The sequence below is a fragment of the Trachemys scripta genome, chromosome 1 (assembly GCF_013100865.1).
Source record: "Trachemys scripta elegans isolate TJP31775 chromosome 1, CAS_Tse_1.0, whole genome shotgun sequence".
NCBI classification, from domain to species: domain Eukaryota; kingdom Metazoa; phylum Chordata; order Testudines; family Emydidae; genus Trachemys; species Trachemys scripta.
In genome coordinates, this window is record NC_048298.1 from 314,812,185 (window position 1) to 314,830,687 (window position 18,503).

General features: G+C 41.2%; 1 protein-coding gene across 4 annotated transcripts in view; it reads left to right on the forward strand.

The window, feature by feature from the left end:
• The window catches only part of TRPC6 (transient receptor potential cation channel subfamily C member 6), a 161,235-nt gene extending 142,986 nt beyond the window's left edge, over nucleotides 1-18,249 (forward strand). For 2 of the 4 annotated variants that reach the window (XR_004644174.1, XR_004644172.1), the window contains 4 exons: nucleotides 4,259-4,342; nucleotides 7,647-7,722; nucleotides 12,666-16,997; nucleotides 17,705-18,249. Coding sequence is in view for 1 of the 4 variants with exons in the window: in XM_034758902.1 (XP_034614793.1) it covers nucleotides 4,259-4,342; nucleotides 7,647-7,722; nucleotides 12,666-12,817 (312 nt within the window). In the remaining 3 variants the exon portion in view is untranslated. Of the gene's footprint in view, nucleotides 1-4,258; nucleotides 4,343-7,646; nucleotides 7,723-12,665 lie in introns of all 4 variants that reach the window. The other 2 variants (XR_004644173.1, XM_034758902.1) reach the window with 2 other exon arrangements.
• The last annotated feature ends 254 nt before the right edge of the window (nucleotides 18,250-18,503 follow it).

Here is an 18,503-nt window from a genome sequence, read left to right on the forward strand (position 1 = left end):
GTGGTTTTACACAGTTATGCAATAAATTATATATCCCATCTCTATTGCTGTTACAGGTTGATTTCACGAAGTTACACACTTTTATATATCACTTGATTTACCTGCCTAAATTAAGTGCATTTCACATTTTCTGTTTTCTTTCAACTTTGGGCTCAGTTAATAAAAAGTCTGTCGCAGATTGTATCAATTTTTACATCTGTTGACAAAGGGGAAGATGTAGTAAAGTGTTAATAAGATAAAGGTAGTGCAGTATGCCATTCATTTCTACTTTTCTTAATCAGGTGTTATGAACATTGTATAGGACATAGGCACCGACTCCGTGGGTGCTCTGGGGCTGAAGCACCTACTGAAAAAAAATAGGGGGTGCTCAGCACCTGCAGAGCCAGATTAATCTTTTGTGAACCCTGGTGCGCAGACCATGGCCCCGCCCCCCACTCCATCTGTGCTGCAACCCGAGGCCCCACCCCTGCTCTGCCTCTTCCCCCTGAGGCCCCACCTCCACTCTGCCCCCAAGGCCCTGCCCCAACTCAGCCTCTTCCCCCCGAGGCCACACCCGCTGCTTGCCTGGGGCAGAGGGGGCGGAGAGAAGCACCCACCTGCAAAAACAAAAGTCAACGACTGTGGCACAGGAGTCTATAATGAAGTCTTTATGGCAAAAAATGGCAACCCATGCACAGTAGAGCCATTAAATTGCAGTTATTATCAAACAAAATGATTTTGTGCCAACAAGTACCTAAGCTTGCTTATGCTGAAGGAAATCTCCAACCCCCTTTTTGACTTGAGTGGGAATAGAATTGTACTTCTATCTTGTTCATGTTTCAAGATAGGGTACAGGAAGCAATTTTCAGAAACAGGTTCTCATACAGCTTCAGAGATACTGGATAGTTGAAGATGACTTTATTTTCTAATTTAGAATTGTCTTTAAAAGCCCTTCAATTATTGCCATAATAATATATTATGTCAGTTTATAATTACAAACAATGACGAGATACCAACAAAAAACAATCAATACCTTGTTGTAGTTAAAAAAATATATTTTATTTCCCAACTAAATAGACCTTCAAGGGCTATTACAAACAGATGCAGATACATAATATGAATCATATAAAACCTGTGAGGTAGAAAGAATCCAATTTCCCTGCTCTGGTCTACTTATTTGCTAAATTTTAGCTTTCTTCATTATCATGAGTAGAACTGGGTAGGAAACAGTTTTCCTTCCCATCCTGTGACTTTTCAAGATTTTGAAAATTTTTCCCATTACGTATTGGGACAAACCTGAGGCCTTTCAAATTATTTTCAAAACATGAAGGAAGGGAGTGCACTCAATTTAGAATTGAGTTATGCCATTGGTTATGTCACTTAGCAGGGACCTAGGTACCAGTCCCTGCTCCAGTGAATATTTAATTATTTATACAAAGTGGAACAGCTCCACCAGCATAGGTTGAGAAAGAGAGAACCCTACCTGAGAATAGCCAATGGCCTGGTAGTTAGGGCAGTCATGTACAACATAGGAAGGCCCAAGTTCAAGATACTACTCAATCTGACTTTTCTCAGTAACCTTCCCAATGAAAGTTTGATCAAAACCAATACGTACCCAGGAGCCGTTTCGGTTCTGCTGAAAAGTCATTTAATCAAAAACTTCCCAACCAGCCAAAATTCTGAGTTGCTGAGAATAGAATTTCACTTGTCACCAACATTAGCATATGTACAACAAGGAAGAGTGGAATTGAACTATGAAATTCACCATGATGGGTACTTCACAGTCATAGAAACTAAGAACAAAAAACAGTTATTTTGTCATCCTATTCAGCCAGCCATTTTCAAGGGCTTTGTCTAGTCCAGGATCTCACCACTTCACTGGAAAAATTATTGCATAGACTAAATGAGATTACTGTTTGAACTTTTCCCTCGTGTTCACCCTAAACTTTGAGCACAATGTTATTCTACTATTCGTTCTTTAAACCATAATAACTTTACATTTATAACAATGCTTCCTTCTTTTAGGCCTCCAACAGATATTCATGTTATATCACCCAATAGTCCTATTTTAACAAGACCATGAAATGGCTTACACAAAAAATGTTGCTAGTATAATGCACCTGTTTAAAAAAAACTATCTCACAGATACACACAAGCAAAGTTAGACTAAGAAATATTTTGATGCCTAAAGACGTACAGGAAAATTCTGCTTTATTTATTCCAGGGTAAATCCAAAGTAACTACGTTATTTTAGTGGCATTATTTTGGATTTACCAGGATGTGAAAGTAAAGTTTGCTTTTGATTTCTAGAAAACAAGCCATATTAGAAAATCTAAGACATAAGGCTAACTTTCAATTAGGAAGCTCTGAAGGGAGTGGGGAAAATTGAGCATTTTAAGTGTTGTCCTCGTTACAAATTAAGGGCTTGATTCAGATCTCACTTGCACACGTTTTACACTGACTTCTCAGGTTTTACTCCTGATTTACATTCTATATAAGTGAAATCAGAATCTAGCCCTAATAAAGTTCTCTGCTCAGACTTCATATTCTAATATCAGACACAAGCTGAAAACTTACTACACACTAGTCCTTAGTTCCTCTTGCAATTCAGGCATAGCTTATTTCCTGTTATATCCCAATGTACTGTCTATCAGGTTTCAAGGATTTCCAATTCATTTATAGCTAAACATTCAACTCATTAAAGAACAAGAATGCCTGGTACCAAAATCCCCACTAAAAATACAACATGTACCCTTTGTTTAATATACAATAGCATCTGAGATACTGCGGCGTGTTCCTATATTTTGAAGAGGAAATATTTTTTGTATTTCAGATATAACTGTAAAATATTTTGACTTTGTAATGCTGACCTTTTTAGGTCCTCATCCAAGTCAATCATAGTTTATATTTCAGATTCCTTATTTCTTGCATTACTGTTCAGAGAGCTGGTTGATTTGTCTCAATCAATAGTAATACATGATTTGTTTTCTTCTGACAATTCCCAAATCATCCTTATTACAATCTAATCATTCAGCTACACTACTGAATTCATCATTTCATAACAAAATTGTGTTTTGGTCCTTTTCAATGACATTAACCAATAATGCATCCTAGATAACTGAAGCCCTGGATTATCTGACAGTAATTTGTACTCCAGTTTTGAATAATGTCCATTCACTCCAGGGTTTAACAAAAATGCTGTTCAGAAATATACTGTCAAATCAGAACCTCCACGAGCTTCTGACTTGCATTGCTTAATCGTCTTAAACTAAGACATTGGTGAAAGTGAGGGGAGCAACACACTCCCAGTGTAACCCAAGGGAACCTAATTCTTCACTCTCTTACACCTGGTGTAACCTTTACACCTGTACAAAGTGGCTGCAAAGCAGAAGCTAGTGGCTTATAAGGCCTGACGTCAGGGCAGTTACACCTATGTTAGCCAGGTGTGTAAGGAGAGAGGTTCCAAGCCGTGGTTCCCAAGCAGAGATAGGCACCTAACTCCAAATCAGACATCAGGAATGGTAACATACAAAAGCCAGTAGGAGAACGCTTCAGTCTCCCTGGACACTCAATAACAGATTTAAAAGTAGCCATTCTTCAGGGGGAAAAAACTTCAAAAACAGACTTCAAAGAGAAACTGCAGAGCTACAATTCATTTGCAAACTTAACACCATTAATGTGGGCCTGAATAGGACTGGGAGTGGCTGGCTCACTACAAAAGCAATTTTCACTCTCTTGGTATTGACACCTCATCAATTATTGGGAGTGGACCACATCCACCTTGACTGAATTGACCTTGTCAACACTGGTTCTCCACTTGTAAGGTAACTCCCTTCTCTTCATGTGAAAGTAAAGGCAGTATATTTATGCCTGTATCTGTAATTTTCACTCTATGCATCTGAAGAAGAGAGTTTTTTATCCATGAAAGCTTATGACCAAATAAATCTGTTAGTCTTTAAGGTGCCACCAGATTCCTCGTTGCTTTTACATTCAGTTGAAGCATGTACTTAAGTGCTTTTCTAAATAGAGGCATTTTCCTGAAGTGGGGAATGGAAGAGTTAAAGTGAACTGGTGTGGTGAAATGCTGTCTCCATAGAACATAACGGGAGTGTTGTCATTGACATCAGTAGAGCCAGGATTTCACTCCTGAAATTTAACCCTTATCCCTACCATTAAGTCTAAAAGTTAATGTTCTACTGCAGAATGCTTGTACATAAGAAAGTATAACCAAATAATCCTTACATTTATTGCTGATATTGATCAAATGTTTTTATTTCAGCTTGGACAAAGTAAGCAATCAAGTATAAGAAGCACAGATGATCTCCATTTAGATAGCTTAAGTAATCCTCCACGACAATACCAGGTAAAAGGCAGTTTAATACAACTTGCACTGAAAAAGGAGTAAGACTTGTCAGATTAAAGATTTGAAGACAAATTATGATATTAGTTATAGTGTGAATCCGAAGTAAATCTACTGGACGGAAATCCAGAATAATTGCATTGGCTGTGTGATTATGGTAGAATGCTTCCTAAATGCTACATTTCTGAGTGGAATATTGTAAAAGGTTAAAACGAAGAACCCTTTTACTTAAAGGGAAAGACTGGCATCTCAGTTACACAGTGCAAATCAGAAGCAGTTCTTCTTTTTGGAAAAAATTCCAGTTCAAAAGCTAATGCAAATTACCTTTCTGTATTATAGTTCCTCTTTCTTATCCCTCAAGAATGACAAATCACTGTAAGCTTGGTTTCTGCAGTTCCATATTATTATGGTACATTGTATGTATTCTTTGCTTCTCATGGGGCCCCAGTCTGCCTTTGAGAGAGCACAGTGGGGAGGGAGCATGTAAGGAGTCTTAGCCAGAAACTCCAGAAATCACGAAAGCTCCATAAATCACTGCAGCTCCTGCACTTGGAGAAGCACAGAGACAACTCCGTTCATATAGTGCCACAAAGGGATGGGAAAGGGACAAATAGAACTGGCTGGCCATGTGAGCAGAGGTCTGTCTACACTGCACACTTCTTTTGGCAACATTTAGAGTACATACCGCTTTTGAAACGGTCTCCCACAGTGTTCTTGCTGGCAAGTTAAAGAAGTATGGGCTGGATGAATGGACTATAAGGTGGATAGAAAGCTGGCTAGATCATCGGGCTCAACGGGCAGTGATCAATGGCTCCATGTCTAGTTGGCAGCCGGTATCAAGCGGAGTGCCCAAAAGGTTGGTCTTGGGGCTGGTTTTGTTCAATATCTTCATGAATGATCTGGAGGATGGTGTGGACTGCACTCTCAGCAAATTTGCAGATGACACTAAACTGGGAGGAGGAGTAGATATGCTGGAGGATAGGGATAGGATACAGAGGGACCTAGACAAATTAGAGGATTGGGCCAAAAGAAACCTGATGAGGTTCAACAAGGAGAAGTGCAGAGTCCTGCACTTAGGACAGAAGAATCTCATGCACTGCTACAGACTAGGGACCGAGTGGCTAGGCAGCAGTTCTGCAGAAAAGGACCTAGGGGTTACAGTGGACGAGAAGCTGGATATGAGTCAACAGTGTACCCTTGCTGCAAAGAAAGCTAACGGCATTTTGGGCTGTATAAGTAGGGGCATTGCCAGAAGATTGAGGGACGTGATTGTTCCCCTCTATTCGACATTGGTGAGGCCTCATCTGGAGTACTGTGTCCAGTTTTGGGCCCCACACTACAAGAAGGATGTGGAAAAACTGGAAAGAGTCCAGAGGAGGGCAACAAAAATTATTAGGGGCTGGAACACATGACTTATGAGGAGAGGCTGAGGGAACTGGGATTGTTTAGTCTACAGAAGAGAAGAATGAGGGGTGATTTGATAGCTGCTTTCAACTACCTGAAAGGGGGTTCCAAAGAGGATGGATCTAGACTGTTCTCAGTGGTACCAGGTGACAGAACAAAGAGTAATGGTCTCAAGTTGCAGTGGGGGAGATTTAAGTTGGATATTAGGAAAAACTTTTTCACTAGGAGGGTGGTGAAGCACTGGAATGGGTTACCTAGGGAGGTGGTGGAATCTCCTTCCTTAGAGGTTTTTAAGGTCAGGCTTGACAAAGCCCTGGCTGGGATGATTTAGTTGGGAATTGGTCCTGCTTTGAGCAGGGGGTTGGACTAGATGACCTCCTGAGGTCCCTTCCAACCCTGACATTCTATGATTCTATGATTCTATAGCCCCACTAACACAGGTATAAATAGCAGTGTAGTTGGTGAGGCCTGCCTTAGGTGAGTAAAGACATTTCTGAAAGGTGTGGGTATGTATGCAAGTATGCTCTCTACTCATGCAAGCTATTTTAGAAATGTAGTGTCCCGCTGCTTCCTGCTGAGGGAGTCTTTTCCTGTGGAGGGGAAAGGCTCCAGCAATGGGGAAAGGGTCTGGCAGTGGGGAGGCAGCGGGGAAAGGATTGGGCATGTCCCTGCTATGGTATCTTTCCATGAGGTGGGGAAAGGCTCCTGCAGGGAGGAAAGGCTCAACCTTTCTCCGCTGCCTTCCCCCTGCCAGAGCCTTTCACTGACATGTGTAACTCTACATAGCTAAACACAAGTCCACTCAGAGTAGACACAGCTTACTGTTCGCTGTAACATGTAGCTACACATTCCACTACACGATGACGCCAGTGGTGTGATGTAGACAAAGCCTAGGCATAGCTACATCCCACAAAAGGGTCTAGTAGCAAGTATGGAGATCGACTACTCAGGATCTCTTTCATCTCCGGGACAGGAAGCCTGCTGCTGCTCTCCTTGGAGCAGTGTGGTACCACCCCTGACTGTATGTTGTATCTAATGATACAATCTAGCCCAGAATATCTTGGCTTTTGCCATGGCCAATCAAGTTATGATGGGCTGATAGCTATTATGATTAAGAAGTTACTCCATTAGGCTGTGTGGCTTTGTATTTGGAATTTTTTTGGATGATTAAATGATTATCATAGTGTCATCTACATTGCAAAAGTGATTATGTAATGATGCCGTTGATCCAATCATCTGTGGGGATTGAATCCGGGCTTCTGGATTTAGAACATGAGCCTCTACGTCCTGAGCTAAAACACCAGGTGTGTTTAGGCAACAGCAGACTCATAAACCAGTATACTTGGTGTAGCTACTAGAGGTAGACAAAAGTCACATTGGATTAGGATGGGGCACAGTTACACCACATTAAATGTTAGAACCCAGCGCTTCAGGGAATTTTCTCAGTCTTGAGTTTGGAAGCATTTATAATTTAGTGTAATGTAAAATTATACTGAAACAATACATTTATTGCAAAGTTATTTAATAATTAGCACTGATTAGGGGTCAGGTCCTTAGCTGGTGTAAATCAGTCCCATAGAGTCTGGTTTTGCTGCATCATTTTTTAATTGCAAATAAAATTTAATAATTAGTAAGATGTGTCCACTTTTGTCATCTTGCATATATACATATACTGGAAAATTAATTTTCAGATCAATAGTCTAGATGAAAGCAGAGACAGTCATGTTTCTTTTATACATAATAGGCCTTTAATCCTGGCAAATGCCATGGACTGGAGGAGTTAAATGCAACATTAGATATACAGCAGCAAAATGTTGACTGAGCACGTGCCTTGGAATTTCAGAATCAATGCAAGCAAGTCCATCTTTGAAAATTCTAACTGTATTCTCTTTCCTTGCCCTAGAAGATAATGAAGCGTCTCATTAAAAGATATGTACTGAAAGCTCAGATAGACAAGGAGAGTGATGAAGTCAATGAAGGTGAGTGTAGCATATTGATCACAGTTTCAAAGTTAATCATGGAATCAAAAGAAGCAACTCAACAAAGATTATGTTAACTTGTTGGAAGAGCATTTCCCAAACTTTTTGGGACAATCACATCTCAAAGTCCTTGGATACATGGCAAAACAAAAATATATCAGAACTAATAGTAAATTATTACTTAATAAAAAGGTATACTATTGTTATGCTCATACAAAGCACACGGGATCTTTATAGAGGAAGGTAAATACACAGTGTTTATTGAGAATACCATAGTTAGCATATGCTTTATACACACACACACACACAGTCCTGCAGTGATGTTTATAGTTACCAGTCCAGAGTCTGGATCAATCTAGTGGCCAGCCAGATTGGTCGCAGAGGGGAGCGGGGTTCTATCGGTCGCGATCCGATGCTCCTGGAGTGTGGCAAGACGAACCCAAAGTCCTATGGCAAAGCACCCTGTTCTTATAGGATTTCTTCTCTGTTGAAGCCTATGGATTCTGCTGTGTCACTTTGTGACCGATTACTTCTTAATTGGTGTAAACATTCCAATACACCTCCGAGAGGGTCATCCTGTTCTTTGTTCCGATTTAATCAATTGTCTTTAGGGGTGCCTTTACCTCAGGGTCGTCAATCTGCCCTTCCTTATGGATGCGTATTGATGATTCTTTGATGTCCTTTAAGTTTCTTCACTCCTTCTTCCTTGACTCTGGCTATAACAATGGCCTTCACACCTTATCTTTTTCTAATGCATACATTCCTCATTCACACAAACAGATTGAGAATACAAACAGTAGTATTTTATATTGAGCAAAAGGGCATTGCAACTTAAACCTTGCTAAGTTTTACAATCAATAACCAAGCCAATTTACATTGAGACCCAGGCCTTCAATGTTCCTCTAAGCTACTTAACAAAGACACAATAGAGAATCCTGTCTCTTACTTCCTAATTTGTAATACATATAGGAAACCATAGTAGCTTTATAACTTATTCTAAAACAAAAGGATGACCATAATTAGTCATAAGGATGTTCTGGTCTGTCATTCCTTTCTGCTATTCAAAAAGGGTGACTGACAGGATGAAATCAAATCAAACATTAATTCTCATAGTACATTATAATATCCAGCTCCTACACTATTAATGTGAGAGATATGTTTCTTGGATCTCTGCTTCCCACACCAGAGATTGGCTTCCTGGTTATAACATAGATATGGCAATATCTTTTATTGGACCAACTTCTGTTGGTAAAAAGGGACAAGCTTGTGAGCTAGCTCTTCCTCATGTCTAGAGAAGGTAACCAGAATCTGTTAGTTTACTACAAGGTGGGACAGATTAAGTATAAGGGGTTCACATATGTTGTAGGAGACTACTTAAAATGAAGTGGGCAATTAAAGGTTAGAAGGCAGGAGGATGAGTTACAAATTCTTATAATGAGCCATAAAACTAGTGTCTCTGTTACATCCATGGATTTTGGTATCCAACAGAGTTATGAATTTAAGTTTCCAGGCTTGTCTTTTGAAGGTGTTGTCTAAGTTTCCTTTGAGATGAGGACTGAGAAGTCAGCTATTGAGTGATTGTTTTGTGAACAGTCTTCAACCATGGGTGACAGGATATTTTTGTCTTTTATCATTTTTTTCTGTGTTAGTTCATTTGAGAGCATAGTGATTGTCTTGTTTTATTCACATAGTTGTTTTGGGGGTATTTGATGCACTGAATGAGCTAAATGACATGTTGTGATGGGCATGTGTTGGGCCCATGGATCTTGAAAGTTTTGTGTTGTGGGCGTTATTGATCATCATAGCAGTGATTATATGTCCGCAGGTTTGGCATTTGTTGTTCTGGAAGGATCTGGTGCCATTTTGAGTTGTGGGGAGTTTACTTCTGATGATGAGCTTGGCAAAGTTGGGGGGTTGTTTGAAGGCCAGAAGAGGGGGTTCACAAAAGATTTCTTTCAAGGCTGGGTCCTAATAAAGTATGGGTTGTACTTGTTTTATGATACCCAATTTGGGTCTAGTGTGGGGTGACAAATCAGGGTGACAAGTTGGGGTGTGTGGTCAGTATTTTGGGGGGGAGTTGTATTAAAGCAGGTTGTTCCGGGATATTTGGGTAGTCAGTTCCATGACACTATCTGCTTCTCTGGTGGAGTGTCCTTATTTAGTGAAGGTAGTTTTACATGTGATTAAGTGTTAACCCAGACTTTCTCTTCTGAGCAAATTCTGTGGTATCTGAATGCCTGACCGTAGATAACAGATTTCTTGGTGTGTCTGTAATGGTTGCTGGATCTAGGGGTAAGTGTGTTGCACCATGGGTTTTTTGTACATAGCATTTGTAGGGTTACATTGTTGAAGCTGATTGTGATGTCTAGGGTGTTGATTTTGGCATGGGAGTGTTCAAGAGTGTTCGATGTATGGGTGGTGAAGTTGTGGTGGAAATCTATAAGGGGGTTTAGGTCACCTGTCCAGAAGATGAAAATATTATCAATGTATCTCAGGTATATCATTGGTTTTGTGGTGCATTTTTCCAGAAGTTCTTCCTCAAGGTGGTCCACGAAGAGGTTGATGTATTGGGGCACCATCCTAGTACCTAGCACAGTTTTTAAAAGTATTTGTTGTTAAATGTAAAGTTGTCGTGGGTGGTGATGAAATGGATAGGTTTGATGATGGGTTTGGGCTGGATTTCTGAGCATTGTTCATTATCTTGTAGGTATTTGAGGCAGGCAGCGACGCCATCGTGATGAGGGATATTGGTGTATAGGGAGCTGACATCCCTGGTAACAAAGATGGTGTTCTGGGGGAGGTGGTTAATACTGTGGAGTTTCAGGAGGGAGTCGGTAGTATCTTGGAGGAAATTGGCCCACTATGTGATGAGTGGTTTGAGGATGGTTTGTATGAGCCCTGATATTGCTTCAGTAAGAGTGTCGCTGCCACACTGGAAACAACAATGGCTATTACATGTCAAGAGTGTTGCAACTTCTACTAGTAGTTACACATTCCCCAGATCTAGGAATTGTTAAAAATTCTCATGGAGCACCATCATGTTAATTCAGAGATGGTCATGTAGCCATTTCCCCTGGCATTCTTCATGGTGCGGGTCATGTGTACACTTGTGGCAATGACAGCAATCCCTTATGTGAAAAAGTAATACTGGGAAAGTGTTTAACAGAGTTTAGCTTCTTTTAATGTGATTTAATAAATCCAGACAGCTCTCTACATACACTAGCAAGTGTGGTCTGCAGACCACCACACAGAAGAGCTGCCCTCCCTCTCTCATCCTTCGCCATAGATATGCACTGGCTCTGCCTTTCTGTGTGGAATATTGCCCCTGCATGCCTGGTACCCTGGCCAATTGCATATCTGGCTTATTTGCTCACTAAACCCTGCTCTGTTTCCTTTTCTTTCTGACTCTATCTTCTGCCTTCCAGACAGGCAGCTGGGAAGTTAAAGTAGAGCTGTGCCTCTGTACTGAAGTGCTTTCCCTGTGGTTCAGCAGGTGATGCAGATTAAGGCTATGGCTACACTACACCTTAAATCGACATAAGTTATGTCACTCAGAGGTGTGAATAAGCCACCGCCCCCTGAGCGACATAACTTATGTCAACTTGAGTGCCGGTGTGGACAGCACTATGTTGGCAGGTGAGCTTCTCCCACTGACATAGCTACCGCCACTCGTGGGGGCTGGAGCAAGTAAGCTGAGAAGAGAGCTCTCTCCCGTCAGCTTAGAGCGGCTACACGAGAGAGCTTATAGCAGCACAGCTGCACTGGTTCAGCTGCGCCGCTGTAAACTCTCTTATTTAGCCACAGCCATAGTGAAGTGCAGAAGCTCAGCAGTATTCTAGCTCTTCGAGTGCCTGTGCCTGTTTGCCAATGATCAAAACCATGGAAGTAAATATTAGCTTGTCACCGGTTCAGGTGAATCCCAGAGGGGAGGTGGAAAAGGCTGGTTATCACTGTGTCTTTTGGGGACCTACATTGCGACCCCTGCAGGCTTGTTACCCACAGTTTCTAAACTACTGAAATATTAATAGAATTCCAGTGTATTATTTTAGTTCTGAACCAGGCTTGTCAGTCTTTAGGCAGAAAACACCTATCTTCTAATAAATGGTGTTCATTTTCTTATTCGCCAGCCTGGTTCGAAACTGCTCTTAAACAAGCCTGTTTTCTGATACGATGACACTGGTAGATTATTCACGAATGTGCCTTTGTGGGATTGGTTTCAGTAGCGTTAAATCAGGCATGTTACATCAGCAGTTGTGTGCGTTACTTGATGTGTCTCCTTTAAGAAAAAATATTTATTCCAAATTGAGTTAAAATCTGAAGACTGGGCCACCCTTTCCAGCAATAGTACAACCCTTCCCAAGGAATTGCCTCTGGAGAGAGAAAAACTCCATAGGCTTTCCTCGTGGAGGTGCCCCCAATCATTCTGTGGGTTTGCTGCTGTTCTACCCACAAATTGAGCAGAATTGAGGGAATGTGTGGGAGGAAATGGGCTTCAGATGCCTCTGTGATCCCTGAGACCACTCCCTGGCAGCTGGCTCTGGCATTTCTAGCACCAATCTACCATGATCCTTGGCCACTGCTACCTTCAGAGCATTCATTTAAGAGTGATTCCTCTACATGGAGGACAGGATTCATATACATGGAGCAGACTCTTTCTTTGGGGTTATGATATGCCCCCTACAACTCCCTTACTCCTCATCCCAGACACCCTTACTCCCAGTCACGTCTCGTCGTGTGGATCCTGACCCCAAAGAGAGCCCCCTCTAAAGACTCAGGAAGAGGCACAGGGCCATGGAGGCAGTGATATTAGACACCTACCTTTCTGGTTGGGCAGAGGAAATCCATGCACGGGATGGTCTGGCACTAAGTTACAGTTATCATCATAACGTTGGTTACACTCTCTTTTTCTTTTGCTTCATAACTTTTAATCTTATCTCTCCTAGGTGAACTGAAGGAAATTAAACAGGACATCTCAAGTCTCCGTTATGAACTTCTTGAGGAAAAATCTCAGAACACAGAAGACCTGGCAGAACTCATTAGAAAACTTGGGGAGAAACTTTTGATTGAGCCCAGAGAGGAAGAAAGGAAGAGTTAACCTAAACATTTAAACAATGAACCAAAAATTCAACAATTCACTTCAAGCCATATTTAACCTCCCTTAATTTTTCAAACTAAGTTCACATTTTTAGAACAGATCAAGAAATAAAATTATTCCAGTTCTTTAATGAAAAACTGCAGTTGGCTAACCCCTTGCATCTGTGATTGACAAAAAATGTCATTTGAGAAAAGATATTTATTTATTTTACCCCCTTCCAAAGAAAAAATAATCTTAGATTACTCAATGTGCAATTTCCTTCTTTCCAAATATATCAGCTAAGTCTTGAATAGACCACGTATTAATGATTAAAACTGTTAGCTCTGTAAATCTAAATTCCTCATATCTTAACCTCTTATTATATTTTCTATAGCCTTTCTATATTCCTTTCCTAAATATACATAAGTATAATTGAATGAAATGGAAGAGAAGAAGGCATATAAGGCCTGGTCTAAAAACACCCCAAATCAAAATCCATTTATTTTTCAAAAGAAAATGTTCCCAAGTAGGGGGGAAAAAGCCTTCCTGCTCAATTTGCAAATAAAATTCAAAGCCATGGAAGTAATTCATTTTGAATATATTTCCTTGTGGAGGTTTGTTGTGACATCATGTGAGCTGCCTCCTTACCACTCATCCCACTAAGTTTTCAACAAACCAATACTGAGCTATCCTTCCAGGAAGCTGGATTCCAGTGGGAGTTACTGCATTGAGAAAAGAACACCTTTCACAAAGTTTTACTGAAAAGCTATTGTTGAGGTCCGAAGCAAAGCCTCCAATCCAAATCCGCCTGAACCTTGGAGAAGTTCTGATCCGTTTCCAGCTTCTGAGCTTCCCCAATTTCTATAATGTCTTGAACCACACCAGCAGCTCTGAACACCCCCAAATTTTAGAGGAGTTTGCCTCTGGATCATTTTGTTGGTTGACATTTCCATCTAGGAAGGACCAAACCAAACTCTAAATGCTAACCTCTCTGAGTTCTTGGAAGCTTTTGCATCTGGATATGAACATCTTCAAAGTTTAAATAATTTGTTTAAATAACGGGGTTTTATCTGGGCCCATTTCTAGTAAAAAGAAAATCATAGTTTGACAGTAATAGCTTTTGAATAAACTTTGTGGAGCATGTTTCTTTTGTACAAAGTATCAGAATCTAAACATCTCCATCTCTTCCTTTTATACTGAAGGTTTAAGAAAAAGTCATTGCCCAGGAAATTTGTTACAGATTATGGTTTTTAGTGTCTAACTGAGTGAGCTGAAAGATAATTTTGTTGGTCAAATCATAATTATTTTGGAAGGGGGATAAACTATAAGTACATGGTGGGGGTGGGGCTTCTGTCTTTTCTGGAGTGTAATCCAAGTTATTATTAAGGTATCATTTGTAGAGTACATCCACTTTGATCCATAGAAGTTCTGTGATTCTGTGAAACTTCTTAGCCTTACCAGCTCAGCTAGTAATGAAGAGTGTGGGACAAACTATGTACTGCAGGTCTCAGACTCAATGAACTCAGGGTTTAGAAACTTTAAAGGGCCTCTCTCAGGGAGGAGAAGGAAAAAGAGTTTTTCAGAGGTGCCAGAACAGTGTCATTATAATTATGCATGAAACCACAGTGGCTAAGGGTGGGGAAAACTATGGCACCCACAATGGCCACCCTTAACCTTAATCACTTGCCTTAGATAATTAAAAACCATGATCTCTTTATCTGCTGTATTCCCTATTGTGAGGATAGGGAGTACTGCAAACACTGAGATGCCCTTATCTATTTGTCTCAGGCTTTACGGCCTACTTTTTACATTGACCAGTGAACCTAAAGCACTTTTTGACTCCCATTGGAAGTCAATGGGAGTTAGACACTTAGCTCCTTTATGCCCTTTGAAAGTCCCAGCCCATATAGTTAGGCCAAAATTAGACTTTGATTTTGTGTGTCCAACTCAAAGCACTTTGGGCCTGATTTTCAGAGATGTTTAGTGCTTTCCACTCCAGTGGGAGCGCAAAGTGGTCAGCTCCTCTGAAATCAGGCCTAATGTATCCAGAGCAGGTCCCCCAGAATTAGCAAACTCTTTTGAAAATGTGGCTGCTAGAATCTTTAGATAACAATTGCAACAGAATTAACCTTTTAATATTAGAAACTTCTTGATGACGTTCATTCTAATTTACAATTTGGATCCATAACATATAAGGTTAAATCATGGTTAAACCTTGAAACTGCATAAACCTAATATGAGGAAAATGTTTACTAAATAGATAACAAGGAAAAAAAACAGGTACTATTGAAGTGAATATTTTTATTGCAGAGGTTAAATGAACACTGTAAATATGTTTAAGCCCACATTTTGACTTTCCTTAAAACTGAAGGATCATAATGTACATACTGTATTTCATGAAGATATGCATATGGACTTTTTTTATGCAATGAAGATATTTTTATGTGGTTATTACAAACGGAAGAATTTGTTAAATATATTGAAGCAGTCCAATGCCAAATGTAGTATGACAGACAATATAGTAATTCAAATGAACACCATACCAAATACATTATGAGATAAATTAAAATGTACCAGACTCAAAATATCTGTGTGACATGTTGTCTGAACATGTTGATCACTTTGGCTACTTTTGCTTTACAGACAATGATAATACAAATATGGTTGGAGGCTATAATTCACTAGCAAACAATCACCCATTGTTACCCTGAAAACAGAATGTAAATTTCTCCCAAAGTTTTTCCTCAAAATAGCCTACCTGTTATAACCCATCTTTTCTCCTCAGGTATGGGTCTCCAGGGTAGCTAAGGAATATCTTAGAGTACACTGATGTAGCCTTCCGATAAATGATTGACACAAGCAGTATTCTTTCCAAAACAAAGCACCCTTCATTGGTGTAAACACAAATCCCTAACACAACACAACCCCTTATTGGTGCTATAAAACACAAATCCCTCATAACAAGCTAGAGAGCATCCCAAAACACATTGCCTTATAGTTTAGAGTGGTACTAAGTGGCTGTGCCCCACTTCAGTATGAAATTGAGTGCATTGGAAACAGTGTTGTGATGTGGTATGCCCTCAGCAGAGCTCTTACAAGGAAATATTAGCAAAAGTAAGCAAAGCAACTGCCATTCAAGCCTATGAGCAGAATATGTAAGGAGAGAATGTAAGACCCAGTGGCTGTCTCATCAGTTTGTTCGCTTTGCCCATGTGGTCTGTCTATTTAGTCCAGTGAGAGGGAGAAGACCAAGAATAAGAGAAACCAGAGGGAGAACATCTAAGAACAGTTAAACTCGGCTTTCATTGACAAAACAGTGGAGGTGTACATACTACAATGCTCTTCCCACTGACAAAACTTGACTGCTTTGCCGACAAAATAAAATCACCTTGACGAGAGGCATAGAGGTTTTTGCAACAAAGTTAGATTGACAAAGTGTCAGTGTAGAACTGCACTTGGTTATGTCACCATAAATGGCCTCCAAGAGGTGTCCCACAATGCCCATCCTGATCGCTCTGTCAGCAGTTCGAACTCTGCTGCCCTGCACCCAAGTACACAAGCATCTGCCTCGCCCCCTTTAAAGGACCAGGAATTTTTGAATTCCACTTCCTAGTTACTCGGCATGGAGAGCTCACATCGCATCTTCACAGCTGACCATGGCAGCCTCATGCAGCAAATGTTCTCCTGCTTGGAGTACACCACAGTTGTTGGATCTGCTGGGTCTGTGGGGAGAGCGGCTGTGTAGTCCCAGCACCACTCCAGCCATAGGCACTTTGATACCTACGGTCAGATTTCTTGTGGCATGTTGGATAAGGGCTATGAGCGTGACATGAATCAGTGCCATGCGAAGATAAAGGAGCTGAACGGGCATACCAGAAGGCAAGGGAGTCAAACCATTGCTCAGGTGCTGCACTGAAGACCTACTGCTTCTGTAAGGAGCTGGATGCCATTCTCGGTGGCGACCCCAGCTCCATCACCAAAAACCCCATGAATACTTTGGGAGGGCTGGAGACAGAGGCCAGCAGACTTGACCCTGAGGATGAAGTGGTGGATGAGGAAGTGGAATTGGAGGATAAGATGGGACAGGCAACAGGGTCGTCTGAAACAGTGGCAAGCCAGGACCTCTTCTCGACCCCAGAGGGGTCAAGCTAGTCCAATCACTCTGTCAGTGGTGCACGTGATGCAAGAGAGGGGAGCTCTAGTAAGTGCTCATTTTGATTTGATACTGCTTGGTTACATGAGGTAGAGCTGTCCTTTGCTTTGCTATATGCTAGAAGTGGGTTGAGGGATAGAAATGTACAAGACTAGCTGTGTTTGCATTGGTTTCACATTCCCTCTGATGCAGCTATGCAGTGGGGGCTCTGTGGAACAGTTTGTTAATGCACACCAAGATTTAACAAGAATCCTCCAGAGAGATCGCTAGGAAACTTTCCTGGAGGTACTCACCAATCTTCTGCCAAAGGTTCTTTGGCAGAGCTGCTTTGTTCTTTCCCCCATTGTGGGAATCTTTCTGCACACTAATTGGCAATCACTTGTGCAGGGACGAAACTGGCACGTAGGCAAGCAGCATAGGGACCAGGTCTGAAGATGCACGAATGCAAGAGATGCACCCTTGCATCCTTGCTTACCCTCAGGAGTGAGATAATGGCTTCAATGACCCTGTGGAAAATGGTGGCAGAATTTACAATATTGTCCCTCGTCATTTGAAGTGATCCCCTTAAAAAAACACCAAGACCCTTTGCCCCATTTTGAGCACACACACATACCCCAGCCAAACTCACCATATTTAGTGACTATGCCAAGCTATGTGCTTGCCAAGGGACAGTGAGAAAAAGGTTTATTTTACTATTATGATTCGATTCTGTGAGTGCACTAACAATCATTCTTCTGTTTCTTGTGCTTCTGCAGGTGTGGCTTTCAGGGGGACCCCCTACACACAAGCAGAGCACCTCAATCAGACAAGGAAGCTACTGAGGAGGAGCAAGGAGGACACGTTTCGGGATGTGTTCCAATCCTCTGATGCCGTAGAACAAGAACACAGGGCATGCAGAAAGAGACAGTTAATGAAAATTTAAAACGCTATAGGCATGAGAGGAAGCAGGGCCAGGAACTAATTTCAGTAGGCCAGGAGTGGATGATAAAAGTGATCGAGGAGCAAACAGAGATGCTGAAGTCCCTAATTGTGCTGCAGGGAGAACATGTGTGCTCATCCCCTCGTAGCCCATACAGAACTGCTTTACATGCCCTTCCCAAACTCCTTTCACACATTCCTTGCATCTTCTCAGCCAGTTGTAGTACTCCATTCAGTCCACTCCTTCGGACCTCTTTGCAAATGATAGCTGGAGTTCCACACAGCTATGAGAGCCTCCACTGGGGGAGTGGCCTTCTCAGTGTTATGTCCCTTTCAACAATGCATTTTCTTTGTGGTATTTGTTGCTATTTAATAAACAGATACGCTCTGAAAGATAATCAATCTTTATTTGTCTCCTACGCATGGTGGTTGCTGCTGGAATTAATACACAGTAGCAATTGGCACATTTGCAAACTACAAATCACAGTCAGGAAGCAATCATCAAAATTTTCATGCAATGCAGCAAGTTAACAAAGCATGGCAGAATGCTTTCCAGAAAGACACATTACTGGTGCTCATTGTAAATATGGTACCTCAAAGCCTCCCTGATTCGAACACCCCCCTGTTGTGGCCTTC